Genomic DNA, 27977 nt, shown 5'->3' with positions numbered 1-27977 from the left:
TTATCAATGACCTTCATCTAGCAATCCCCCAAGCTACATGCATTCAATACGCTGATGATTCTACACTTATATGCACAGCCACATCCACTTCTAAACTTCACTCCCTTACCCAAGAAGTATTTAATACAGTAGAGCAATGGTTTACACAACATTGCCTTCTGTTGAACCCCAAAAAAACTAAACTCCTCCTTTTCAATCCTACTCGTAAGACCGTCCCAATAGATTTCTCAGTTACATCCACTAATGGTACTCCCATATCACCTGACCCAAGTACCAAACTACTTGGTATTACCATAGACAACAATCTTAACTTTGACACCCATATCAACAATACTATAAAAACCGTTAACAAAAAACTAGGCTCTCTCTACAGAGTCAAACCCTTCCTTTCACCAACAGTCAGAATAACTATTGCTTATACCCATCTAATCTCTACACTCCTCTATGCCTCACCCATATTTACTAATTTATCTAAAAATAACCTCACCAAACTAGAAATCTCCTACAATAACATTGCCAGGTTTGCTACTGGCAACCCATTCAGAACCCACCACTGCTATAATCTTAAGCAACTTGGATGGCTAGAAATTCAGAATCTGCTTAAATTCCACCAACTAACCATTGCCCATAAGACTTTACCAACCTTCCAGTACTCCTGTACTAACTACCCTCATCATTCCCTATAAGAATCTGAAATCCTTGCGCTCATCACACAAACTTCTTGTAAACACCTCTAAATCTAATAACAGGGCTGGGGACTCTCTTTTCAGTAAAACTGTTGGAAAATCCTGGAACCTTCTCCCCAGTGAACTTTCCTCAGTTTCCTCCACGTCTCTTTTCAAAAACAGACTGAAACTTTTCCTAAGAACACACTGGCTATGCCCCTGTACTAAACCTGACTAATCATGTCTCTACTTTTTCTACTCATAACAGGCACTGCCTACCCACTACTTTCTACAACTAGTTCTACTTTCCTTACTTGCCACATTACCTTTTTCCTATTCCTTACCCTTCTTTTCATCCCCTGAGCTTACTCATAGTGTGACAACTCTTTATTTATATAATTACACAATATGCCTCTTTTATTGTGACTTTCTGTATTCTACCTGTAATTTGCACTGTACCTGCCCACTGCACTGCAAAGTATTTCTGCCCTCTCTGTAATTTTTGCATTGTACGTGCCTTTGGCACTGTCAAGTATTTCTGTCCTCTTTGTTTTTTCTGGGTTAACTTCTAATGTTCTTTGTAAATATAAATGTATTATTTCCTCCTATCCCAGACCTTATCTCCCAGACTATAGTATATTATTAGACCTGTATTTTTAGTATTGTACCTGAATTTTGAAATGGGAGGTATTTAGACCTCTATGATAATTTCTGTATTAACCTGTAACATAATTGTATGTAAAAAAAATTTTTATTTTTTGCAAGGAACTTATCTCTCCGGGCCTCTACTGAAAATGGACATGTATCCAGTTAGACTAGCCCGGTCAACAAATGTAAAATAAAATAAATAAATAATTGTTGTTACAACTTTCTGACCAATTCCCCCCCCCCCCTTTTTTTTTTTAAGGAATGTCCTGGGGCAGTTACCCCATGTTTCCCCACAGAATAGATCTACTCACAAAAGAACAAGGTTTTTTGATAAACCACAACCCTAATCAACTTAACCTGACTGCCTGGGTGATGGGGTCTTAATTCCCTTTAGCCATCTGTTTACTGAGGACATACAGTAGGTACTAATGGAGGCAAGAAAGTCTGCTACTAGAAAAAAAATATTAAGAAATAGAAAAGGTTTTCTAGTTGGTGCCAACAACATACCCAGCACCCATTCAAAGCTAGTTGTTTTCTGGTTTTACAATACTTGTGTGAGTTATCCTTTTGATTTTTTATTCCTCTATCAAGGTTCATTCATCAGCCATTTCAGCATGTCTGCCCATGGATCCCCCTTTTTCAGTGCATTCTTGTGTCAAAATGCTTTTGAAAAGGGTTTTGCATAGGAGACGTCAAAGAAAAACAGTGGCATCCTCTTGGGATCGTAATTTTGTGTTAGAGAAGCTAACACATGTGCCATTTGAACCAGCTTATCTGGTGAACTTGAGGTTCTTAACATGTCACACTGTTTTACTGATTTCTCTGACCTTTGCAGGAAGAATATCTGACTTGCAATCCCTTATGGTGAGTCAACCCTATCACATTTTCCACAGGAGCAGGATTTATTTGAGATCTATTACTTTTTTATGCCTAAAGTGGTATTTAAGCTTACTTTAAAACAAACTATCCATCTCTCTGTCTTCTTTCCTGAATCAAAAGTGTGTGTGTGTGTGTGTGGGGGGGGGAGTAATTCATACCTTGAATATCCACAGACAACTCTAGTACTATGTTGGCAGAACAAAATCTTTCAGATCTGTGGATCAGTTTATTTCTTGTGAAGGTAAGAAGAAGGAACAGCCTGTGTCAAAACAGACTATTTCCAAACGATTGTCTTAGGCTATTACCTTTTATTCTTACCATCACATAACTATTCCAGGCAGGGTCAAAGCCCACTCTACCAGGACCTTTGCTTCACCTGTGGCTTTTTGGAATGGGTTGGATTCTAGAAGTATTGTAGAAGCAGCAACGTGGTCCTCTGTAAATACTTTTATAGTTTCATAGGTAGGTGCTAGGCTGTCGGTCCTAAGGTCTATATAAGCCTAGCCAAAAAGGTACCCTGGCTTTCACCACCCAAGAAAATTATTTTCCTGTGCCCCTGTCGAGCAGAGCCACAGAGGTGATCCCCGGGGTGAATTTACTATTTTCCATCCAATCATCAAGATTGTTCTTGAAGAGTGCTAATGAGGAGCTTTGTTTGATATAGATAGGTAGTTTGTTCCAGAATATGGGAAGTCTCTGGAACAGGAATCTATCCCTCCAGCATGTTCTGTTTATTGTGGTGACAAGGTTTAGGTCCCTAGAGCGTGTAGCTTAGAGGGATTGGAATTTCATTAAGTGGAGCATGTCCAACAGCTCTAGGTTTGACATAGCTTTCTATGTTAGGCAGAGATCGCCTCTGAGTAGGCGATATGTGATGGAGTAAAGCTGGAGTTTTTTGAGACGGTCTGCATAGGGCATCTGTTTGAGGCCAGTAATCCTTTTTGTGAGGTATTTCTGTGGCCTTTCCAGTTGCTGTAGATGTCTTGTGAGGTACATACTAAAAGGGGCGTTGTACTTTATAATGGGTCTAATGAGTGACGAGCAGAGGGGAACAATGACCTCTTTTTTCCTGGATGAGAAATCTTTTGTAATGAGATGTGCCACGTAAAAGGATTTCCTGACTACTGTGGCAATGTGATTAGCAAAGGAGAGGCTACTGTCCACCTGTGTCCCAAGGTCTCTTATCACACTTTCGGTGTTATGTAGACTACCACCTATGTGATGGCTCATGGGTACAGAGTTTTTACCAAAGAGGATGACAATGCACTTTTTGGCATTGAGCTTGAGGCCATGGCTTTGACACCAGGCATCTGTCTCAGTGAGGCCCTTTTATCGGATGTCCACATCGTTAGGAGTTTTGATTATGGCTCCTAGTTTGCAGTCATCTGCGAACTTTCTTCGCCAAAGACCTTCTGTGTTAGCCTGTACTTCAGAAAAGTAGATATCAAACAGGAGAGGACCTAGGACTGAACCCTGTGGTACTCCACTTGTCACTGGTCTGAAGTCAGATTTGGAGTCTGCTACTTTCACAGTGTGGGTTCTGTCAGTGAGCCATTTGGCAACCCATCTTGTGACATAGGGATTTATATCTAGTTTAGTGAGTTTATTTGTAATTCCAGAGTGGGGGATGGTGTCAAAAGCCTTGGCGAGATCTAGATAGGCTGTGTGAACCACCTTATCCTCGTCTACGGCTTTGGTGACTCCTTCAAAGAAGTCAATCAGGTTTAGGAGACATGATCTGTATTTTACAAACCTAAAATGGGTGGGGTCCAGAGTTTGGAGATTACCAATGTCTTTGTTTATAAGTTCCAACATTTTCAAGTTTAAACATTTCTGCAGTTTTTTCTACCTAAGTAGTGTTGGTAGTTTAGCATTGTCCATATTCAGGCTTGTTTTTTGGGCCTAGTTGTTTGTTTTAGTAGAGGCTGTGTGTCTGAGCACGTTCCAGACCATCATAGCTTAGCCAAAGCCAGTATAGCATTTCAGTGAAAGTGAATTGTTTGTGGTCATTGGCTGACTGGGGTTGCCTGGACTATGCCTTGGAGTAAGCACCTCATTGGTTCTTTCAAGCTTTTTTTTAAAGTTGTTTCAGGTTTCAACTTTGTTACTTAAGAAGTTAACTTGTGACTGTTTCTGACGTTCCACACTGAGCTAATCCAGAGGAAGCCGGAGGAAGGGCTCTGAGCTAGCTAATCTGTGATATATAACATTAAGTATCCTGTTTTTTCCTTATTTCTGAGTTATTTATAGCACTTATATTTTACTCACTGTGTGAGAAGTATTGAGTAGAATTTTCTACAATTGTTAAGCATCTGGTTGGGTTTGTTTGTTCTGATTTTTGTTTCCCACTCTCCTTCCCTCTTGGTATCCTGTTTTTATACTTGGTGGCTTTGCAATTGCCCGACCCTACTGTAAATTTGATCTGGGACAATCCTCCCAGTCTAGTGTCATTACCTCATTCTACCTATTCCAGGGAGAACATTTGAAAAGGCCAACCCAGTTAGCTTCTGCTCCTCTTTCTCCTTTCCACTTTACAAAAAAATATCTATATATTTTCTAAGCTTGTTTCCTGCCTTTCCTATAAGTTGTCTAGTCCAGATACAGATTTGCTGTATCCATGACTGTTTGTAAGCTTCTGAGCCCCCAAGCCTTTCTGTGTTGGAGGGAAGCCTTCTAGATTAATTTTGTTCCTTAGAGCTAGCCATTTTTCTAGTTTCAGCACTCAGATCTGTTTCTTTGAGCTCAGCACTTGTTCAGAACTCATTGGAAGCACTAAATAAGCTACAAATTACTACAGCACTCAACTTTCCTCACTTGTCTAGAGGAAAACAGTTTTTAGTACTTAATAAATAAGCACCTATCCAGGCATGTCTAAGGGTCAGCTCCCGGTGTTTTCTCCTGTCTTCCTGATAAATCTGTGCATCTTGGGGCAATGCAGCAATTGCCTCATGTACACAGACAACCCTCTCCTCCTACCACCCAACACTACAACCTGTGAGAGATGCACTTATATAACCAAACTGGAAGCAAAGCTCTCTTCACCCGAGACTGGACGAGACAGTCAAGAGGAGAAGGTAAACACTTGCACCACACCACGCTCATTACATAGTCCCTCAAAACCTACACCACCAAAACACGCACATAGAAACACAAAACACACACCAACATTCGCGGAGGCTGTCAAAAAAAAATCTACCCAAGCAACAGGGACCTCCAAAGCAGAAACGCAAGCAACCTCCACCCTCCAACACAACCCAAATGACACATAGCCCACAAACTCAGTGTGCCACTCAACCACAGCCCATAAGGCATAACAACGTACCCAACTCTCTAGTCATAGGTGACTCTATAGTCAGGCACACTGATGTTCCACTCACCAGGCTAAACAAGGAGAAAGTTACTGTCAGCTGCCTGTCAGGTGCTAGGATCTGCCACATAACGCATACACTCAGGTCACTCCACACAAAGTACAAATATGACTCTGTCATTGTCCATGTTGGTGTGAATGACCTGAGATGTACCTCCCTGGACTACATGAAAAGAGACATGGAGGAGCTTTCTGATCTTGTAGCCCAGGCAGGTCAGTGCTTTCTCAGCATAGCCCTGAGTAGTATCCTGCCATCACCCAGAATAATACCACAGTACAAGGACAAAATGATTGACTTCAGCAATTGGTTAAGCTTCTGGTGTCATTCTAAGGGGATCCAGTATCTGTCTGCCTGGGTTGACCTGATCGACAAACCACGATGCTTTGCCAGAGATGGCCTGCACCTGTCGCCTTTGGGATTCCGGATACTGGCTAAAGCTCTTGCCACCGCTATAGTGCCTTTTTTAGGCAAGATTCAAATTACAAATTCACCACCATAACAGGTACAAGCAAGCAAAATATGGGGGTATTGCTACTTAATGCTAGAAGTCTAAACCTCAAAATGCACTCACTCGAGGCACTCCTTAAAATGGAGAATATCGACATCTGTGCAGTGACAGAGACCTGGTTCAAGGCTCCAGAGAGCACCCCTGCATTACCAGGCTATAATTCATATCACACCTTTTGGCCACCTAACATGGTCCGAAGCACGAAAGGCGGAGGTGTGTCCATATTCATTAAGGATATCCACACCTCCAGGCTAGTTGCTCAGAATAATGCATCTCAGATTATCCAAGTGCAACTAACTCTGGGCAAAACCGCAATGCAAATTGCAGCTTGCTACAGATCCCCCACCATGCCCCAGGATTCCCACTCCTCATTCTTGATACACTGGAAAATATTAGGGTACAACCTAACACACTAATAATGGGCGATTTCAAGTACCCCACCATTAACTGGGAAAACTACTTATGTACCAACTCTTGTGCTCAACGTTTTCTGGAATTCATAAATTCCAATGCCTTAGATCAACTTATCCACAACCCCACTAGGGGCAGCAGTATCCTAGACCTAGTCATTACCAACATGGGCAACCGGTGTTCCACACCAGAGGTCAATTCCTCGTTGGTCATATTCGACCACAAGCAAATCAACCTAGACATCAGCATCCCACCCCCAACCCCCATTAGGGAAACCACCGTAAAAAATTTCTCCAAAGCCAACTTCACACTTCTTAAGACAGAAGTGGCAAACTTCACGACACCCATGCTAACGGACAATGGAGATACGACTGCTGAATCCTATACAATTGCACTTTATAAGCACTTACACGAGTGCATGGGTCATGCAATCCCTAACAGAACCAAGATGCTACCTGACTCGTTAGGCTAATGGGGCGGTAGTTCCAGGGGTCCGTGGTGGCTCCCCCTTTGTGGAGTGGGATAGACGTCGCCGTCTGCCATTCAGTGGGCGCAAAGCCTGAGGTGAGGTTATGATTGAACATGGTTCTTAGGTGGGGTGCCAGTTCATTCTGTAGTTCATGTAGAATGCAGCCTGGGATGTTGTCAGGTCCCATGGATGCTGTGTTCTTGGTTTTGGAGAGAGTGGTTTTTACCTGTGTAGCCGTGATTACAGGAACTTTAGCATTCTTCCGGTATATAGGTGGGCCCTTTAGGGGGTGAGGTGGGGGGTAAAGTTAGCACTGAACCTATCTGCCAGGATGTTGGCAATATCAGTTGGTTCTGTATATTTAGTGCCATTGTGCTGTAACTCAGAGCAGATCTGAGTGTTGCCATTGGGATTCTTGACATAGCTATAGAATGCTTTGTGATTGTCTTTAGAATCAGTGGCAATTTTGTTTTCATAACTAGCTTTGGAGAATTTTCTGAGGGATCTCAGCTTCTTACTTTGGCTGACCAGGGAGTTCGTCCAGTCATGGGATTTTACTCTTTTTTGCAACAGTTTCTTTCTTCTGTTGTAGAGTTTGTTTATAGCAGGGGACCACCAGATTGGCTTCCTTTTTCTGGAAGATAGCATCTTGGTTCTGTTAGAGATAGCATGATCCATGCACTCGTGTAAGTGCTTATAAAGTGCATTTGTGTAGGATTCAGCAGTCATACCTCTATTGTCCAGCTGCATGGGTGTCATGAAGTTTGCCATGTCTGTCTTAAGAAGCGTGAAGTTGACTTTGGAGAAATTTTTATGGTGGTTTCCCTAATGGGGGTGGGGGTGGGATGTGGATGTCTAGGCTGATTAGCTTGTGGTCAGATATGACCAACGAGGAATTGACCTCTGGTGTGGATCACCATGTTGGTAATGACCACGTTTAGGATATTGCTGCCCCTGATGGGAGTGTGGATAATTTGATCCAAGGCGTTGGAATTTATGAATTCCAGCAAACGTTGAGCAAAACAGTTGGTTCATGAGTAGTTTTCCCAGTTAATGGTGGGGTAGTTGAAGTCGCCCATTATTTGGGTATTGGATTGTACCCTAATATTTTCCAGTGTATCAAGAAATGAGGAGTGGGAATCCTAGGGCATGGTGGGGGATCTGTAGCAAGTTACAATTTGGATTGCGGTCTTGCCCAGAGTTAGTTGCACCTGGATAATCTTGGATGCATTATGCTGAGCAACTAGCCTGGAGGAGTGGATATCCTTGATGAATATGGACACGCCTCCACCTTTAGTGTTTCAGTCCAGGTTAGGTGGCCGAAAGGTGTGGTATGAATTATAGCCTGGTAATGCAGGGGTGCACTCTGGAGCCTTGAACCAGGTCTCTGTCACTGCACATATGTCAATGTTCTCCATTTTAAGGACTGCCTCGAGTGAGTGCATTTGGAGGCGTTACAAGTTCCTGGACCCTTCCTCTTCCACCTCCCAAATGTTATCTACTCATATAACTTAGGCTACTGCACCAGTGATCAATATGCTGAACATAGTACTGTTGTATAAGTAATCCTACTGTAATGGTAGATGTTCAAGTGATCACTGTTGCAGTAGCCACACTATCCTTCTGCACCCTCCCTCCATTCCCCTTTTTATTTTTTGATTATGCCATGGTATGTATATTTTTACTCCTAGATAAGTCCTCTCAGGTCTCAACCTCCCTGTCTCAGCTGGTATGAGAACTCTGAAAGACTTTGCACCCAAACCTGTGTTTTAAGCGGCTTTGCTTGAGCTGCCTGACAGTTTGGGCATGTAGAACGTGCTCTGAAGCTTTGGAAGCTAGCCGGTTATTATATTCTATGCAGGATGTCACCCGTATAGTTAAGGTGACTGGGTCTTTATTATAACCTTGAAGCTTCAGGTAATTGAATACCTAAAGATTGACACGTAAATAGCAAAAGCTCAAAACTGGGAATGGCCACCCGCACAGGGAAAGGAATCGCTTGGCCACAAAACAAAAAAAACAAACTTTCAAACCCAACCCCCCCCCGATGTGGGGGGCTGTGCCCCCACACCCCCCCAACTAAATATGCCAACTCCGAGACCCCTCTACATTGGAGAAAAGGGCAAATTTCCCGTAACAGTCAAGCACATTTTTTCCCTATTAAAAAATTCACAGAAGTGGTCATTCGCGATTTTTAGCTTTCGCTATTTACAGGTTGAGCTTTAGGTATTCGACTACCTGAAGCTTCATTTATAATATAGACCCAAGGTGACTGCTTCAGTGATCATTTGAACATCTAACGTTATGGAAAGTTTGCTTACATGGCTGTTCTTAACAGTGACTACTAATCAAAGCTCTGCTGCTAGCGTAAGTATTTACCAGTAACTTTACTTTGGTCTAGCTCTTGTCTGAAGTGCAAACTATATTCTGGTTACCAGTAAGTTTAACCCCACCCTCTTATTACTTGGTAGTGGTTTACATCCTTTACTCACTGTTAATAGCACAAATTTACTCTGTTGATGTATTTGTTGTACAAATGTTTTGAGTGGTTAAAACAATCGCTGGTAACTTTTTGTTTTTTATTTTGTACATATAGCAAAGTGAAAAAACTGCTAAGTGGCGTAATGCTTTTCTTAAGGACAATATGCTAAACAGTCTTGAAGAGCACAGTAGCGCATATTGCAGTATGGAGGAGTCCCATAATGCATCCAGCCAGCATATCTCGCCCTGTAAACTTTTAATAACTGAAGGTACTGCTGTTCTGCCATCTTTACAGATAATTCCCGAGTTTGCTGAGACTTTGGAGCTTACTGATTCTGTAAGTAATAATACATAGTAGGTGTTTGAATTAAAATGAAATATATTTTGAAGTATGTATTTCATGATGTGAAGAATTGTCAAACTTAGTACACATTTCCTTTGATGTTCACTTATCCCCAGTGTAGTATTGCATTGTTTCCTCGTGTACGTTTTATTTTCCTTTACAAAATTTTGTTAAGGCACAGTAGATACAGTCCTTTGTTTAAAAACCTATTAAGATTTTCCAGTGTTGCTACTAGATGAGACATTTTCATTTGTTTATTTATCTTAAATTGCATTTGTCAATGTTTTCACTTTTTACCAATATTTGCCAAAAATTTGTCATGGTTTGTTTTAGGGTCTTGACCCATTTGCAGTTAGGACCTCACTAGTTTATATTCTTGTCTTTAAAAAAAATCCACAAACCAACAGGCACACTAAGTGCTTCCTTAGTCTGGAATTAAAGCACAGAGCTTTCAGTGATTTAATTTGCCATAAATGTAATAATGTTACCAGGCACTGGAGAGAACTGTCTGATGTTTTAGATGTTGCTGTGACTGAAGCAGCAGTTATGTGATACTTCTGCTGCCCGTCTTTCTTCCTCATATCAAAAACTTGACCAAGGTTAGTCTGTTTCTTTTTAGAAACAGGTTGTATTGGTAAACATAGGCATAAGTATGAGAAGTCTCTTAACTCTGAATATCTGAGGAAAAGCTTAAGCACTGCAGCACTCAGTTTGTAGAAAATCAAGATTATGAAACTAGTGGAGCACAGGGTTAGGGGGACAGGACATCTCTCATCCATTCTCGGAGTGGACTTTCATCATCACTTGCAGCTCTGCCCTCTCCTGTAAACTTCAACCCTACTTTTTGTCTGTGTTTAGCATTTCCTGTCCTTCCCCATTAGAAGGTCATTTGTCTTGGCTTTCCAAGATGGTGTCTCATTGTAAGTCATGCTTCTACCATGCTATGAAACATTTCCTGCATTAATCTCCCCATCCCCATTTTCAGTTATTTGTGCTTTATTTTTTGCTTCAAAAGTGCAGTGTTAATCTTTTCATTGTTTTGTAGCTTTATAACTTTAAATTTGGTGTCCATTAACTTTTGATTTTATTTGGCTGAATGCACGTCCATTTTTGCTAGCAGTTGCTGTTTATACAAATTGTTGGCCAAAAAGAAAACAGAGTGATGGCTGATCCAGTGGAAGCAGTGTTGTCAAAGTTTACGCAGTCACTAGTTCTACCCTTGAAAGAGCAGTAATGCAGTCTAACATATCAGAAGAAGCAGCAATGCATATTAGAGAGCAGTAGTTGAAGGAACAAAAATGAAGTGTACTGGTCTACTTATGGGATAAGAACATGTCACATTCTGCAAGAAGCCTTGAGTTTTCTTAAATTGAGAGTATTATTTCAGATTGCAGTAAATGTTTGAAGGAACTGGAATCCTGAATATCTGTCAAGGACTGTTATCAATCACAAGATACTATTTTCATACAGCTTTGAGAGATGTAAAGGTTGTACAGGAGAACTTATTGGATCTTTTGAACTGATGATGGCAGAATGATCTTATCTAGCTAATTTTTCACTTTTCATTGTACAAGACGTTTTTGTAGAAGCAATGACTTACTCAAAACCAGGAGATAAGATATTTTAGAAAAGACTACAAGAAAGACACAGCCAAGCTAGAGTCTTCACAGTGTAATACTTTAGATCTCCTATTGTGGAGGCCCATGGATATATGGAAATAATTCTTAAGGACATACCAGAGTTGCAGCTACATTTATTTATTTATTTAACATTTGTTTACCAGGAAAGTCTGACTGGACACAGCTCCATTTTTAGCAGAGGCTGGGGGAGAAAAGGTCCAACAATATGAAAAACAAGCAAATATTATACTACAAGAAAATTACAAAGTACAGGTCAATAATGAAAGTACACATAGCAAATATAAATAACCAAAAGAGATGACACCTTAGCAATTGTAACAAAATGTGTACATCAAAGAGTATATGGTATTATACAAACTAGACTAGTATATATATTATAAAGCACAGTATGATATTTTTGAGGAAGACTTGAAATGATTTGCAGTAAAAGAGTAAGTATATATAGGGAAGGAAGAAGGCATAATAGGATAGTACTGTAAAGTGTAGATCTAAAGAAAGTTAGAGGGTGTGTATAAAAAGTGGAGAATATAGAGTTAGTCAGGTGGGTAGCAAGTGCAAAGCCAGGATTTTTCTAAGTGGGTAAATAGAAGTTTTTTTAATTATACTATGGTGCAGATGGAAGTGGGTAGTTTATTCCATATTTTATGAATGGTGTTAGAGAATAAGGATTCTCCAGCTGAGTTATTAGCTTTGATGGATTTAACAAGGAGTTTGTCACTGGAACGGAGTGTTCTAGTGGTGGTGTATGGTTGTATGAGATCTTGAAGGGCTGGGGTTTTATCTGGTTCATGGACCATATTATGGATGAAGGTTAGTTGCTTGTATTGAAGGAGCTGAGGAAGTTCTTGCCAGTTTAGTTCTCTAAGGCTGTGCAGTGGTGTGTTTTGTAGGTGAGTTTGTAGCGAATTTGGCTATTTTATTGTAACAGTCTAGTTTAGTAAGGTCTGATTTGTGTAGTTCGGTTAGTATAGGGGAGGCGTAGAGTAGGCGTGACAGGAGGTGTGTCCGGGCAATGGTAGCTTCTGTAAAGGAGGCCTAATTTTTGTATGAACTGTTTTAATAGTTTGGGCTATGTGGATATCAAATTTTAGATTGTTGTCAATTTTGACCCCTAACAGTTTGGTATGTGTCACAGGGGTGATAATAGTTTTGTTTTTGGACTCTAGGGTGAAAACTGGGAGTTTTGTAGTTGTTCTTGAGTGGTAGAAGAGGAGGAGTTTGGTTTTATTTGGGTTTAGAATGAGTTGAGAATTGATAAGCAAAGATTCTACTGATAAAAATGAGTTCTGGGTTATGGTGTGGAGGTCTTGTATGGTGGGTGCAGAGCATATGAGGGTAGAGTCATCTGCGTATTGTATCATAGATGCTTGGTGAGTGGAGGTGTGGAGCTGGTTAGTAAAGAGGGAGAACAGTAGTGGTCCTAAGATCGTGCCTTGTGGGACACCTAGGGAGACTGGGGGGAGAGTGGACAGGTGATGTTGCCACAGTACAGCCTGTTGTCATTCTGATAGGTAGTTTTGGAACCAGGTAACAGTGGAAGCACTAAGGTTTAGGGAGGAGAGGACTTTGTTCAGTTTGTTGTAGTTTACCATATCAAATGCTTTGGACAGGTGTAGCAATATGACAGATACAAATTGCCCTGAATTTCTAAGTTGGTTGACTGTATTAGTAAAGGACATGAGGGCTGTAGTTGTACTATTATCGGGGCGAAATCCATGTTGTGTTATTGATAATAGATTGTGGCTGTTAACGTAGTTCATGAGTTGAGTATGGACCACCTTCTCTAGGATTTTGGATAGGGTGTTAGAATAGCTATTGGGCGGTAGTTGCTAAAATTGGTAGAGTTGCCTCCTTTGTGAAGGGGTATTATATGGGATTTTTTCCAAATACCAGGTACTATGCACTCTGACATAGATCTGTTAATGAGTATTGCTAGTGGGTAAGCTATTCCATCAGCAGCTACTTTCAGAAATTAGGCTGGTAGTTTGTTTACAGCTAAGGTAGTTGGTTTTAGTTTGAGCAGTAGTTCTTTTACAGTATTTACTGTTACTGGTTGTAGTGTAAATAGACTGAGGTTGTTTAGAGAGGGTTTACTGAGATGGGGAGTTATTAGAGCATGGCTATTGGAGTTGTTGTTTGTATTGGCTTGGGCTAGTATTGTTTCTGTAAAATAAGTATAAAATTGTGTTGATATGTTTTCAAGGATAGTGGTATAGGTTGGAGTGGGTGTGGAGGTTTTGATTGGAGATGGTATGTTATTAACTGCAGCCCAGAATTTTTGTGGGTTGTTATGGCATTTTTCTTGAATATTGTGGTAATAATTGGATCTGAAGTAGTTAACTTCATTTGTGCAGCAACCTGTGGGTATTGGATCCGACTTCGATCCGAGCCGGCAGTTTTCAACAGCTTAGATCCGAGCTCCTAGCTCCTCCCTCTACCCATAAACCCCTGCCAACCCTGACTGACCCCAGATCTAGTTTGCCACGCTTGTTGTCAGCAGCTGGATTCTCAAGCTCCGTCGTTAGCGAATTTCTGTGAGGAAAAAAAAAAAATGGAAAAAAATTTACTTTTTTCTATACTTTTGGTGTGAGTACTGTGTGTTAGGCCCGTACCTGTTTCCCTTAGCTTAAATCTTCTTTAGTTTATATATATTTTTCCCTCCCTCTCCCTCGCTGGTTCGTTAGGGTCTGTGTGTTTGTGTGTTGGGGCCCAGCATGTGTGTTTCTTTAGTTTTAAAAATGTCTGAGGCCCCAAAACCTATCTTCTCGAAGTGCACAGAGTGTGGCAATAAGCTTTCACCGGCTGATGGCCACACTCGGTGTGTTCTGTGCCTTGGGGTTGGACACCTTTCCTCTGGGTGTACCATCTGCACGGCGTTCAACCCCAGGGCACTCAAGGACCGGAGATCCAAGCTGATCCTGGCGGGTCTCCTGCCCCCAGATTCGGCTTCCGGTCCTACCGTGGCTACCTCCGCGGCTTCGGCGGCGGCCACTCCTGCCTCTCCTCCCCCGGCCAGGACTCAACCTCCCGCTGTTGGCCCGGAGGAGAGGGAGGCCAGGAAAGACAAGAGGAGGGAAAAGCACCACAAGTGGAGGGCCGAGGCCTCCGCTTCGGCTCCCCCGGCTAAGCGGTCTTCTCCCTCCAGGGCTTCTCGGTCCCTCCTTCTCGGATCCGGTCCCCTTGTTTTTCACCGGGTCCTGAGGAGGAGGAGACCCGATCTCCTTCGAGGTCATCGAGACGGCACTCCCGTCCCGTCTCGGTGGCCTCTTCGAGATCTACGCGTAGCCTTTCCGACGCAGACTTGGACCGGATGATGCGAAGATTCCTCCAGGCCCAACTGCAGATGGGAGTGCTCCTGCCTCCCCCCCCCCCTACGGGGGGGAGCTCGACCCCTTTCTTTGCCCCGATAGCTCCTTCTCCATCCCGCTTCCCGGGTTCGGAGCCTTCGGAGCCGGGCAGCCTTGGAACCGGGGGTGGGTCGGCGCCGATAGTCTCGGGTACTTCTGCGCTGAGCTTCGGATCCGAGGGTTTCAGTATGCCTTCGGCACCGTCCAGGTTGGAGCATACTGGGCCGTCGGATCCGATTGCTTCAGCGCCGGCACCGATCCGCCTGTCGTATCTGAGTGAGGGCCCGCTCTTGGATCTCAGAGAGAGCGGCTCTCCCTCGGCGTTCGACGTGGTGGAGAGGGCTCTGTCGACTGCTTCCAGGCCCCCGGTCCTTGCCACAGCTCCGCCCCGCACTCCTTCTCTGTTGGGTCTGACTTCCATCACCTGGCCCCAGGGACAGCCTGCTTCAATGTCCCAGGTCATTCCCTTGGAACAGGATGTTGCTGGTGAGGCCTTCTCGGACAGCCCCCCCCCCCCCGAGGATATCCCCCACAAGCGGAAGTGCAAGAGGAGGCACTTGGACTCCCCTGAGTCCTTAACCGAAGACACGGATTTGGAGGAGGGGGAAGGCTCCCCAAGGTCACCCCCCGAGGATGTCCCCTTTGGGGACATCATGGAAATGCTTAGGATCAGAGGGGGGTGGTCTGCCCCAAAGCCGACCTCGGATGAAGCCGTGTTCCTGGAAGCATTTGAAGCAGGCCCTTCTACCTCTTGGGTGTCCCCTCCGGCCGACCCACTGGTGGACCTGATTACCACCAGGGCGTGGAAGGAGCCGGACACTGTGGAGCCAGTCCCGAAACGCCCTGACAGGATCCTCAGTCCCCCTGCCGACAGGCCCCACTGGAAGGGTCCCCCCGTAGATGCCATGTTGATGGCGGCGGCCACTAAGAGGGAACTAGCTCAGGAGAGCCCCTCGGTCCACCCCCCGGGCAAGGAGTCCCGAGCGATGGACCGCTTAGGGAAGCGGGTGTTTAGTTCAGCGTCCTTCTCGGTGAGGTCACTGAACTACATGGCACACGTTATTCGGCTGCAGTGGGATCTTATTAAAGAGTCTATGTCGGCGGAGGACAAACAGTTGTACTCCACCCGTATGGCCACTCTTAGGTCCATTTCCAATACCTCTATGCGGCTACTATCCCATGCCACGGAAGGAGCCGCTAGAGCCAGCGGAGCAGGTCTGGTCATGAGGCGTCAGGCCTGGCTCCGGCATTGTGATTTCGCAGAACCCTTCAAGGCGTCTTTCGCAAATACTCCTTTTGATGGTTCTGCCCTATTTGGGAAGACCGTTCGCGACACCTTGGTCCAGAGCGAAAAGGACGGGAAGACGTCTGCCGTCGGAGTCCGCTTCTCTGCTCCCCAGAGGTCCTTCTCCAAGAACCAAAAGGGACAGAAGAAGATGTGGTTCCAGAAGTCGCAACAATCCCAGTCCGCTCCGGACCCCCCCAGTCCTTCCGTTGCAGAGGAGGACAGGGAGGACGCCGCCCTAGAGGCAGAGGGGGCTCGAAGAACTTTGGGTCCAGAGAACCTTTCACTGATCGGCCCATGCAACAGCCTGAAGGGTTGCCCGACTGCTCCATTCTGGAGGCAGTCGGGGGGCGTTTCTCGAGGCACCTGGCAGCTTGGGAGTCCATCACGACAGACCGCTGGGTGCTTCGCATCATATCCAGAGGTTACCAGATCCCCTTCTCTTGCCCTCTTCTCTTCCCCAAACACCTCCCCGATGTCCCACCCGATCAGAGGGAGGTCGCAGCTGCGGAAATCCGGCAGCTCCTAGAAAAAAGAACCATCCAACACGTCCCCCCAGACCAGCTTGGATCGGGTTTTTACTCCAGGTTCTTTTTGGTGCCAAAAAATACAGGGGACTTAAGGCCAATCCTCGATCTCTCCCTTTTGAACCTTTAAGTAACCAAAGAAAAGTTCCGGATGGTCACTCTTCAATCTTTCTCCCCCTATTACGGGAGAACGATTGGATGTGCTCGATAGTCCTCAAGGTTGCGTACTACCATATTCTAATGGACAGACAATCCAGGAGGTTTCTCCGCTTCAGGCTAGGGGTTAGTCATTACCAATTCAGGGCTCTCCCCTTTGGTCTCACCTCAGCCCCCAGGGTGTTTACCAAAGTGATAGCAGCCCACCTGAGGCTCCAGGGAATGCAGGTTTTTCCGTACCTGGACGACTGGCTCCTGACCGCCTCGACAAGGCATCTACTCTGTATAGCCAGGGATCATTTTCTTCGCCTTGCTCCCTGGCTAGGGATCACAATAAATATAGACAAATCTGCTCTCACCCCGACCCGAGTCATAGATTTCATCGGGGCCAGGTTAAACACATTCAATCTTGTAGCCTTCTTAACCCTAGAGAGACTTCGAACCCTGAGGTTTCATGTGCGGGCCATCCTTCTAGCTTTATCTCCTCCGGCGGAGCTGGTCCTGAGGGCTCTAGGCTCGATGGCAGCGACAATCAACTTGTTACCTATGGCACGTCTCAACATGAGGGTCTTACAGTGGACCCTCGAAGTCCAGTAGTCTTTTCTTCACTACCCTCTGAGTCAACCCATTTCCCTCAGCAGGGCTTGCAAGAGGGCTCTTGTGTGGTGGCTTCAATCTCCGGATCTCCACACGGGACGCCCCTTCTCTATGGCCCCTCCCCTGGCCACGGTGACCACGGACGTCTCTCGCCTCGGGTGGGGGGGGCACTCTTCGGGCAGGACTGTCCAAGGCACGTGGAACGATACGGAGACCTCTTTGCATATCAATGTCCTAGAGATGAGGGCAGTGCTGTTAGCGTTGCAAGCACTTCAGGACCTGCTTCCTGTAGGGACGATTTCGATCCAGACGGACAACATGTCGGTTGTCTAGTACATCAACAAACAAGGGGGAACCAGGTCTTACCTGCTCTGTCGAGAGGCCATGAGAGTGTGGGAATGGGCGATCTCCACCAACCGTTTTCTCATTGCAACTCACATTCCGGGATGGTCCAACATCCTGGCGGACAAACTCAGTTGCACTATCCTTTCCCCTTACGAGTGGTCTATCAATCCGCACGTAGCGAATCAGATTTTTGCCAAATGGGGGCAGCCCTGTTGCGATCTTTTCGCCTCTCCCTCAAACACCAAATGCAACAGCTATTTCACTTTAATTCCCCAAGTCAGGGAATCCCCGAGAGACGCTCTGGTGCATGTTTGGCCTCCCGGTCTGCTTTATGCTTATCCACCTCTCCCCCTGATGCTAAAGTTTCTACAGAAAGCTAGTCATTTGGGGAGCAGGATTATCCTCATTGCCCCATTCTGGCCTCGTCAAACCTGGTTTCCTTACCTTTGGTCTCATCTGGTGAATCCTCCTTGGATTCTAGATCCCCTCCCGGATCTGATCTCCCACCCCCTGGGTCTCCCGACCCCGAACCTGGACAGCCTCAAGCTCACAGCTTGGCTGCTCCAGTTCCACTCCTAGCCAGGACTCCCAGCATCTCTTCCCCAGTCAAAGCTATTCTAGTTGCAGCCCATAAGCGTTCTACTAGGAAGGTTTACAGTAGCAAATGGAGATGTTTCTCTATCTGGGCAGAACGTCAAAACTTGGATCCCTTCACAGCTCCTTTACCTGTGGTGCTAGACTTCTTATCAGGATTATTTCACCAGGGAGCTAGCAGTTCCACTGTCAAGGTTCAACTAGCAGCTATCTCTCACTACCATGTTGGACATGATCTGCGTCCCTTGATCACTTCAAAGCTGTGCAAGACCTTCCTGAAGGGCACCTTCCTGTTCAGACCTCCGGTAAAGAAAGTGGTACCTCCATTGGATTTGTCATTGGTGCTTCAGGCTTTGACAGCTCCCCCCTTTGAGCCTGCAGCTTCAGTGGAACTCAAGTATTTGTCTTGGAAGACGGCCTTTCTCGTCACCATCACCTCTGCCAGAAGAGTTTCTGAAATTCAGGCCCTTTGTGTCAAGCCCCCGTATCTAACCTTCCACAAGGATAGAGTCTACCTCAGGACCAAGCCCTCCTTTCTCCCTAAGGTTGCTTCTGAATCTAATATCAACCTGTCCATTAATCTGCCAGTCTTCTTTCCCAACTATCACAACAAAGGAGAATACAAATTACACTCGTTGGATGTGCATAGACAACTTCGATTCTATATTCACAGGACATCTGGTCATAGGCAATCCGACCAGTTGTTCGTCTCCTTTGCCAAAAAGAATTTGGGTAAATCGGTATTCAAAGTTTTGGGTAAATCAGTATTCAAAGTTACGTTGTCTCGATGGATCTCGCAATGTATTCTTTTGGCTTATGAAAGTTCTGGTAGGCCCGTGCCTCAGGGAGTCCGTGCCCACTCTACCCGATCTATGTCTACCTCTGCTGCTTTTAGATCCAGGGTTCCTTTAGATGATATTTGTTCGGCTGCCACTTGGGCCTCATCTCATACCTTTATCAACCATTATAAGCAGGATATTATCTCCAGAGGGAGAGCATCCTTTGGCTCTGCAGTGCTCCGGAACATCCTTCCATGATGGCCGCCCAAGATTCAGGTAGCTGGGGACTCTGTCCCACAGGTTGCTGCACAAATGAAGTTAACTACTTCAGATTAAGAAGTTATGTACTCACCATAACGTTCCATCTGAGTAGATAAACTTCATTTGTCAGCAACCACCCCCCCCCTCCTTCCCCCTGACCTTCCATAATTCACTTTTGCTGTCTTCACAGATGACATTTGAAATTGGTAAATCTGTAGCAGTTGCTGCTTGGGGGCAAACTTGATCTGAGGTCAGTCAGGGTTGGCAGGGGTTTATGGGTAGAGGGAGGAGCTAGGAGCTCGGATCTAAGTTGTTGAAGACTGCCGGCTCGGATCCGAAGTCTGATCCGATACCCACAGGTTGCTGACAAATGAAGTTTATCTACTCAGATGGAACGTTATGGTGAGTACATAACTTCTTATTTTGTCCTGTTTGTTGAGCTTTTTTAACTTTGTTACGTAGCTCTAGAAATGTTAGTCTTGTGGATTGGGTTTTGTGTTTGTGGTATTGTTCCCAGGCTTTATCCTAGTTTTGAGAAGGGAATGGCATTCCTCGCTCAACCAGGGTGTGTAATTGACTCTAACGCTAATGGTTCTGGAGGGAGCATAGCAGTCTAGAATCTCTAAAAAAAAGTTTTATTAAATGAGTTGACTGCTTCATCTAGGGGTAGCTGTTTGAGAGATTCCCATTTACAGCTTTTTAGGGCTGAGATGAACTTTTGTGGGTGAAAGGATTTTTTGTTTCTGATTGTACGATAAGAGGTGTGGTTAGTTTGGAAGGTGTGGGTGCACATGAGAAAGGTTGCCAAGTGGTCGCTTGGGCCATCTGGAAGACAACCTGCCTGAGATGTTAGTGAGGGATTGTTAACCAAATTCCAGTCAAGGATAGACTGGCATTTGGTAGTTTTGTCAGTTCTTGTAGGGGATGTGATAAGTTGTATAAATCCATGAGGGTTGATGTGAGATGATGGGTTCGGAGCGGAACAGTCTTGCCAGTCAATATAGAAATCACCCAGCAGGACTGTTTCTTGTGGGTATGTAGTAGAGGCCCAGTAAAGTATGTTTTCTAGTATGTGAATAGTATTTCCTGGTGAGATCTGCCTGCCTATGATGTTAATGAACTTTTTTGGTTGATTTTTAATTTAGTAAAGATAAGTTCTACGTTTCTGAAGTCGGGCTGTTATTTTCCAGATAGTCTAGTGCTAGGTGTTCTTTAAACAAAATTGCAGCAACCCTCCCTTTTTGTTTGACCTATCCTCGCATACTGTGTATCTTGGGGCTACAATTTCATTATTGCAGATGTTGGGTTTTAACCACATTTCGGTTGGTAAGGCAATGTCAGGCGTATAGAGGGAGAGTAAAGCATGCAGGTCATTCACAATACTTCTGACATTCATATTGAGAAACAGTATGGAAGATGTATCTTTTTTGTGTGGTATTCTGATGTTCCCAGGGGTTGGGTTGGATATGGTATCTGGTGAGAGGAGGGGACCAGGGTTGGGGTGTATGTCTCCAGAGTGGTTTAGCTCCTTTGCAAAGTGTAGTAGGAGTTTTGTAAACTTGTATTGTATTTTAGTGTGCTTATAATAGGTATGTGATTTATTTATAGCAGGTAGGAGTCTATATGGTTGGTAGTCTAAAGTGTTGGAGTGGATGAGTTCTGGGGCTGTGGTGTGGTTAACTGAGCTATCAGGGGGAGATACAGAGGAGGATTGATATGGATGGTTATCGACTGAGGCTGGTGGATACTTTAGAGCTGTTAGCAAGGACAAGAGAGATAACAGGGCAGTAGAGATGAGGAGTAAAATGCTAAATTTAGGTTTTTATTAGGATGGTTCATTTAGTGGAAATGTCTTATTGTATATGGTTTAGCTGCATTTGGGTAAATCTTCAAATGCTGATTGAAAAATAACTATTGTATTTTGGTAAGGGTGATGATAAGGAAGTTAGTGGTTAGATGGGGAGTTAGTATATAGTTTGCTAGTCTGTAGGGTGCAATTAGATAATGTAAGTGAAGGTTGCTAAGTAGATGGGTTGGGTTATAATCAGGTATCTGATTACTGGGAGGTGAATGGTTTATGTACTTAGAGTGGAGACCATGTGTATCCTATTTGATTGATCATGGATTTCTGTTGGTGTGTGGAGAGTGGGTGTAGTTGGGGGTTGATAAACATAATTGAAACGGGGTGGGTGGGGATGGGGGTAGCGTAGAGGAGAGGAGTGGAGGCCGAGCGGAGCGGGCTGAAACTCAGTCGGTAGTTTGGCCAGATACAGAAGAGAAAAACCTATCAGTAGCAATATTTACATGCAACTGAGTCTTTTGCCAAACTTTGTGTAAAAATTCAGTGTGGAAGAATATAACTGCTGTTTACTTTTTAATTTATTTTTGTTTTAATTAATTTTATTTTGTGTGGTTGTACTTTTCTTACTTGGGACTAGAGTGGAGAGACTAGGTGAGTAAAGCCAGATGTTGATAATCTATGAAGTGAACCCTAAAGAGAGGACAGAGGCAGCAAAGTCTAAGCCTTTGGCACACTTTCCTGAAGTGGGTTTGGTGCCAAAGTGATACATAGACAAGGGGGAGAGAGATGCATACTCGGTGGGGGTGGAAGAAAGGTGGTGGTGATGGGGGGTTAGTGAGCCAAGAAATACGTGTGCACACCACAGCCTAGGATGACATGGCTCTGAATGCCCATTACTTTTTTATCTTTTTAAGTATTTACAGGTATAGTCAGACCAATTAAGCCAAACCACACTAGGTGTAGAAATGCCATGTTTTACCCTTTTTACGAATTTATTGGTAAGCACAAGTTGTTTATTTGGCCAGATTTTGGAAACACAGGTCTTATAAATAAGCCTTAATATTAGATGTTAAGTTGTCTATCTCGCCTTCATTCTTGCTGGATGGGTTCGGAGCCGACCTCGGCTCCGACTCGGCCACTCTAAAAGCTCGAGAGTTGGTTCCACCGGCTCGAGGCTCCCCTTATATCCCACAATGCTAGGCGAGAGTTACCTCAGATCTCGTTTGCCGCTACAGCTTCGAGGTTGGTTGCTTCTACCGGTTCCTGGTGAGTGTTAGCTTTTTATACTAAAAAGTTATTCTTTTTTCCCCTTTTAACCTTAATTCTTCACAAATTAGTGTAGGATATAGTTATTTATCCCCGACCCTATTTTCCCCGTTTTCTTATTAAAAGAACCGCTGGTTCTTCCCTTGGGCCTTTGGCCTTCCCTCCCTAGGGTGTGTTTGTGTAGTTACTTTAACTTTTTGTGCTTAATTTCTAGTATTTTTACTAAAATTGTTAATTATTTTCAGTATTAATAATTTTTCTGACAGGGTATAACTGTGTGTTTGGTGTGTGTTAGTGTACACCTGTCAGTTAGGATAATGTCAAAGGAAGCAAAGGTCTCTGGATTCAAGAAGTGTGATGCGTGCTGTCAGAAAATGTCTCTGACAGACGCTCACACTTCTTGTGTCTATTGTCTGGGGCCTTTGCACCTGCAGGACTCCTGTGCTGTGTGCCATGGCTTCAGCCCCAGGGTCCTGCAGGAGAGAAAGAACAAGTTAATTTTGAGAGGCTTGTTAAAACCAGAGGATTCTTGTCAGTTTCAACAGGGAAGCCCTCTAAGGCATCGAGGTCTTCGGCTCCGGCTTCTGAGCCGAGACCTCAGGTTGTTCAACCTTTGCCTTTATCGTCTCCGGCTGGAGCCGATAAGACTCAGTCCACAGTTTCTGTGGCTTCTCGGCTCCGCCGGAGCCGAGGTTATCGAGGTACCGTGTCGGCTCCGACAAGATCTTCGAGCCGACAACCAGAAAGAGGTCTAGGTCACCTTCTCTTGGCTCCGTTCATTCGGCTCCAGGATCTCCCCTGCTGTCTGAACGGAGCCAAAGGTCTCATTCCTCTAGGTCATCGAGGCTTTCCGATCATGACCTTCAGAGGGTGGTGAGTCGACTACTTAAGTCCAAGGCACTAGCCCAGATGCTTCAGAGCCCGACTCATCAGTCGGTGCCTGCCCCGGTCCATCAACTCTTTCCTCCTTCGACTCTTTTGAGTTCGGAGCCGGGTCGTGTCGGAACCGAGACTGTGGTCACTTCGGAGCCGAGACAATTGTCTTCGGCTCCGTCGTCGGCTCCGTTTTCTTCCGTGGAGGAATCTCGGCGCCGGACTTCCCTCGTCGGCTCCGGGGGGGTGGGTGGCATCGGACCCTTGTCCGACCCCCCTCTCCCTCTCGGTGCTTCGGCGCTGGTGAGTTCGGCTCCGACATCGGCCTCGGAGCCATCACTGTCGGTGCCGAGGGGGGTCCTTAGCTCCTCGGAGCGGGGACCTCTGGCTCTGCCTGACAGGGGTGCTTTCGAGGTCATGCGGAGTGTGTTAGAGCCTGGCTCTACTCCACAGTCGGCTCCGTCAGCCCCTCCCTCTATGCTGCCTCAGGGTAAGTCGACTCACTCCCTCATCCCGGACCGCAGAGAGCCAGCTCCTCAGGAGCCCCCTTTGGGGATTTCATCCTCTTCCGAGGCCTCTCCTGATTTGGCAGAAGAGCCCCCACGGAAGAGGAAGTGCAAGAGGAAGCACATTGACTCACCTGAGTCTATCACGTCGGACACAGATCTGGATGATTCTGAGGGTCCCCCCCGTTCCCCTTCTGAAGATGTCTCATTTGCAGACATTCTGGAGATCCTTAAACAGAGGGGAAATTGGCCAGCCCTCAACCCTTCGGAGGACGAATCTGTGTATCTTGAGGCGTTTGGCTCTCGTCCTTCTACCTCCTGGGTGTCCCCCTTGACCCCCTCATGCAGGTGGTTGCTAAGAAGGCATGGACGGCTCCTGATTCAGTGGACCCCACTCCCAGGAGACCCTCCAAATTCATCACAGCTCCATCAGACAAGCAATTTTTATCAAAAGGAGTTTCTGTGGATGCTATGGTGGTAGCTGCCGCCACAAAGAAGGAACTGGCTGATCCTTCAGTGCCTGTCCATCCACCTAACAAGGAATCTAGGTCCATGGATAGGTACGGAAGCGGATGTTCTCCTCAGCGACTTTTACCGTGCGTCCGCTGAATTACCTGTGCCATTTCACTCGCCTTCAAAGGGACTTGGTCAAGGAAGCGAGTGAAATGTTGAAGGACCCTACAGCTGCGGGTTTCCAAGAGAAAATGAACACGCAGCTGGCTATCCTTAATTCCATTTCCAACTCCTCCATGCCTCCTCTCTTATGCGGCCGATGGAGCGAGCAGAGCCAGGAACAGGGGTAGCCTTACGTAGGCACGCCTGGATGCGGCTATGCAACTTTGGAACCTTTCAAGACGTCTTTCACGAACTCCCTTTTGATGGATCATCTCTTTTGGTCCTCAAGTGAAAGAAACCCTGACCAGGTGCGCGACTGATGGCAAGACCCTTTCTGCCGCCGGAGTCCGTTTTCGACTCCTTCTAGGCCTTACCCCAAAGGCCAGAAGGGTGGAAAGATGTGGTTCCGTAAACAATCTCAAGGGACTTCGCCTGACGACAGAGTCGTTCCTACCAGAGGCAGAGGTGGGAATAACAATGGTAGACGCCGCCCTAGGGGCAAGGGGGGTCCGCAGAACCAGGGCAATCGGGAAGCCTTTCCTGGCAAGCCCTTTCAGCATCCCTGAGGTGTTGCCCGACTGCCCATCTTCGAGGCAGTCGGGGAAAGATTGTCACTGTACCCAGAAGCCTGGCTATCCCTGACTCAAGACAAATGGGTACAGTCCATCATTTCGAAGGTTATTCTATCCCCTTTCTTCGCTTTCCAAATCAGTCAAAAAATCCCTTCCAGATGTTCCACCCGCACAAAGGGATATAGCAGCTTTGGAAATTTCAAAACTGCTTGCAAAATGAGCAATTCAGCCAGTGTCAGCAGACCAACAAGCATCCGGAATCTACTCAAGGTTCTTTTTAGTTCCAAAGAAAACAGGGACTGGAGACCAATTTTGGATCTCAGTATCTTGAACAGATCAGTCAAGAAAACAAGATTTCGGATGGTCACGCTGCAATCCATTCTTCCCCTATTGGGAAAAGGAAACTGGATGTGCTCTATAGACCTTCAGGACGCTACTATCACATAAAATGAACAGACGCTCCAGAAGATTCCTCCGCTTCAGGCTGGGAACCAGTCATTTTCAATTCAGGGCCCTGCCCTTTGGTCTCACCACTGCCCCGGTGTTTACCAAATGCATGGCAGTGGTAGCTTCTCACCTGAGACGACAAGGATTCCAGGTGTTTCCATATTTGGACGACTGGCTTCTCACAGCTCCCACCAAGCATCTCCTTCTAATGGCCAGAGATTATACTTTTCGCTTTGTCAAAACTGGGTATTTCAATAAATTGCGAAAAGTCTGTTTTGTCGCCTTGTCGTACTATTACCTACATAGGCGCAAATTTAGATACTATAAACATGTCTGCAACACTAACGAACCAAAGGATATCAGACATTCAAAAATTGGTGTCACTTCTTCTCAACAACAACAGAGCCAAAGCCAGGTTAGTTCTAAAGGTGTTGGGAATCATGGCAGCGCCATACCTCTCCTCCCATTGGCCAGATACCACATGCGGATCCTTCAGTGGATGCTCTTTTCTCAATGGTCATACCAGGAACTTCCAATGTCTCACACCATTATGATCACGCAAGCGTGCAAAAGCATCTCATGTGGTGGATGTCTTCCCCAGCTCCTGTTGGGAAGACCATTTGTTCCACCTCCTCCGGTTGCTACTCTGACAACGGATGCCTCCCTGATCGGGTGGGGGCATTATCAGGGCAGGACAGTCCAGGGCACATGGCAACCAAGCGAATGCCACTTGCACATAAATGTTCTGGAGATGAGAGCAGTGCTTTTAGCGTTGCAAGCCCTTCAAGACTCTCTTCCCTTGGGAACGATTGCAATCCAGACAGACAATATGTCTGTAGTGTGGTACATCAACAAACAAGGCGGAACCAGATCATACCCCTGTGTCGAGAAGCACTCAGACTGTGGCAATGGGCGATTTCTTCTCAGCGTTTTCTGATAGCAACGCACATCCCGGAAGTCCAATCACATTGCGGACAAGTTGAGCAGAGCTATTCTCATGCCTCACGAGTGGTCTCTGAAAGACTCTGTAGTGAGAGAGATATTTCTCAAGTGGGGTCAGCCTTGCTGCGATCTTTTGCTACTCCCCAAAACAGGAAGTGCAGAGAATACTTCACTCTATTCCCTTTACCAGGCCAATCCAGCAGGGACGCTAGTCCAAGTTTGGCCCGGGACTTCTGTATGCATTTCCTCCTTTCCCACTGATCTCTCAAGTAATACAGAAAGCTATCGCTCAGAAGGCCTCATTGATCCTCATTGCTCCTTACTGGCCTCGACAAGTGTGGTTTCCCTTTCTACATCGATTTCTTTTGGAGCGACCGTGGAATCTGGACCTAGTTCCAGATCTTTTGATCCATCAGTCGGGTCAGTTTCATCGCTCCCTGCCCTCTCTGAACCTCACTGCTTGGTTCCTCCAGTTCCAACCGTAGCCAGGCTTCCTCAATTATCTCACTCTGTTAGAGATATATTGATAGCTTCCCATAAATCTTCCACTCGAAAGATTTATTTGAGTAAGTGGAAACGCTTCTCATATTGGGCACAAGGAAAGGACATAGATCCTTTCACCGCTTCCATACAACTAGTCCTTGATTTTCTAGCTGAACTCTTCCATGCAGGTTCATCTCCATCTACTCTTAAGGTTCAATTGGCAGCTATTTCTAATTTCCATGTGGGTATTTCTGAATCTGCCCTAATGTCCCACAAACTCTGCAAAGCCTTTTTGAAAGGAGTTTTTCTTCTCAGACCTCCTATAAGAAATCCTCCTTCTCCTTGGGACCTAAATTTAGTTCTTGCTTCTTTGATTCTTTCCCCTTTCGAACCTGCAGCTTCATGTTCCTTGAAGTTATTATCATGGAAAACTCTCTTTCTGGTGGCTATCACATCAGCTAGAAGAATTTCAGAACTTCAAGCACTCAGTTGTCGTTCTCCTTATCTTGTGTTCCATAAGGACAGAGTTTCCTTACGAACTAACCCGTCCTTTTGCCTAAGGTGGTTTCAACATCAAATCTAAACCAATGCATTGACCTCCCTGTCTTTTTCCCAGAGTATTCAAATAGGTCTGAACAAAAATTACACTGCCTGGATGTTCATCGTCAATTAAGGTACTACTTGGACAGGACGAAACTATTCAGAAAATCTGATCAGCTGTTTGTCTCCTATGCGGAAAGCAGAAAGGGACTTCCAGTTTCAAAGGTATCATTATCCAGATGGCTAACATCTCTGATTACCCTTGTTTATGAGATTAGACACCAAAACTGCCTAATAAACCTAAAGCCCATTCCACCAGAGCTTTGGCTACTTCTCTAGCCTTCCAAGACAGACTGCCTATTGACACCATTTGTGCAGCTGCTACTTGGGCTACTCCTCACACTTTTATTTCCCATTATAAGTTGGATTTAGCTTCTAGGCATAGAGCTAATTTTGGTTCCACTGTTCTCAGGAGTCTGTTCCGTTAGGCCACCCGGGACAAGGTGCTAGGGACGCGGTCCCATCCAGCAAGAATGAAGGCGAGATAGACAACTTAACATATAGAAGTTATGTTCTTACCATAACGTTCCATGTTAGTTGTCTTCTTCTCGCCTTCTTCTTGCGTCCCA

The 27977-nt window shown here is 45.3% G+C and overlaps 1 protein-coding gene across 1 annotated transcript in view; it reads left to right on the top strand.

Annotated features, from left to right (window-relative positions):
- The window catches only part of MYBL1 (MYB proto-oncogene like 1), a 1413299-nt gene that overhangs the window by 677531 nt on the left and 707791 nt on the right, over nt 1-27977 (top strand). Inside the window, exon 9 of the mRNA XM_044067371.1 lies at nt 9545-9766. Within this exon, the coding sequence (XP_043923306.1) occupies nt 9545-9766 (222 nt within the window). The remainder of the gene's footprint in view (nt 1-9544; nt 9767-27977) is intronic.

Source organism: Protopterus annectens, chromosome 3.part1 (assembly GCF_019279795.1).
Source record: "Protopterus annectens isolate FY-2018-M chromosome 3.part1, PAN1.0, whole genome shotgun sequence".
Taxonomy (NCBI): Eukaryota; Metazoa; Chordata; order Ceratodontiformes; family Protopteridae; genus Protopterus; species Protopterus annectens.
This window is presented reverse-complemented; position numbering and strand designations above follow the sequence as displayed.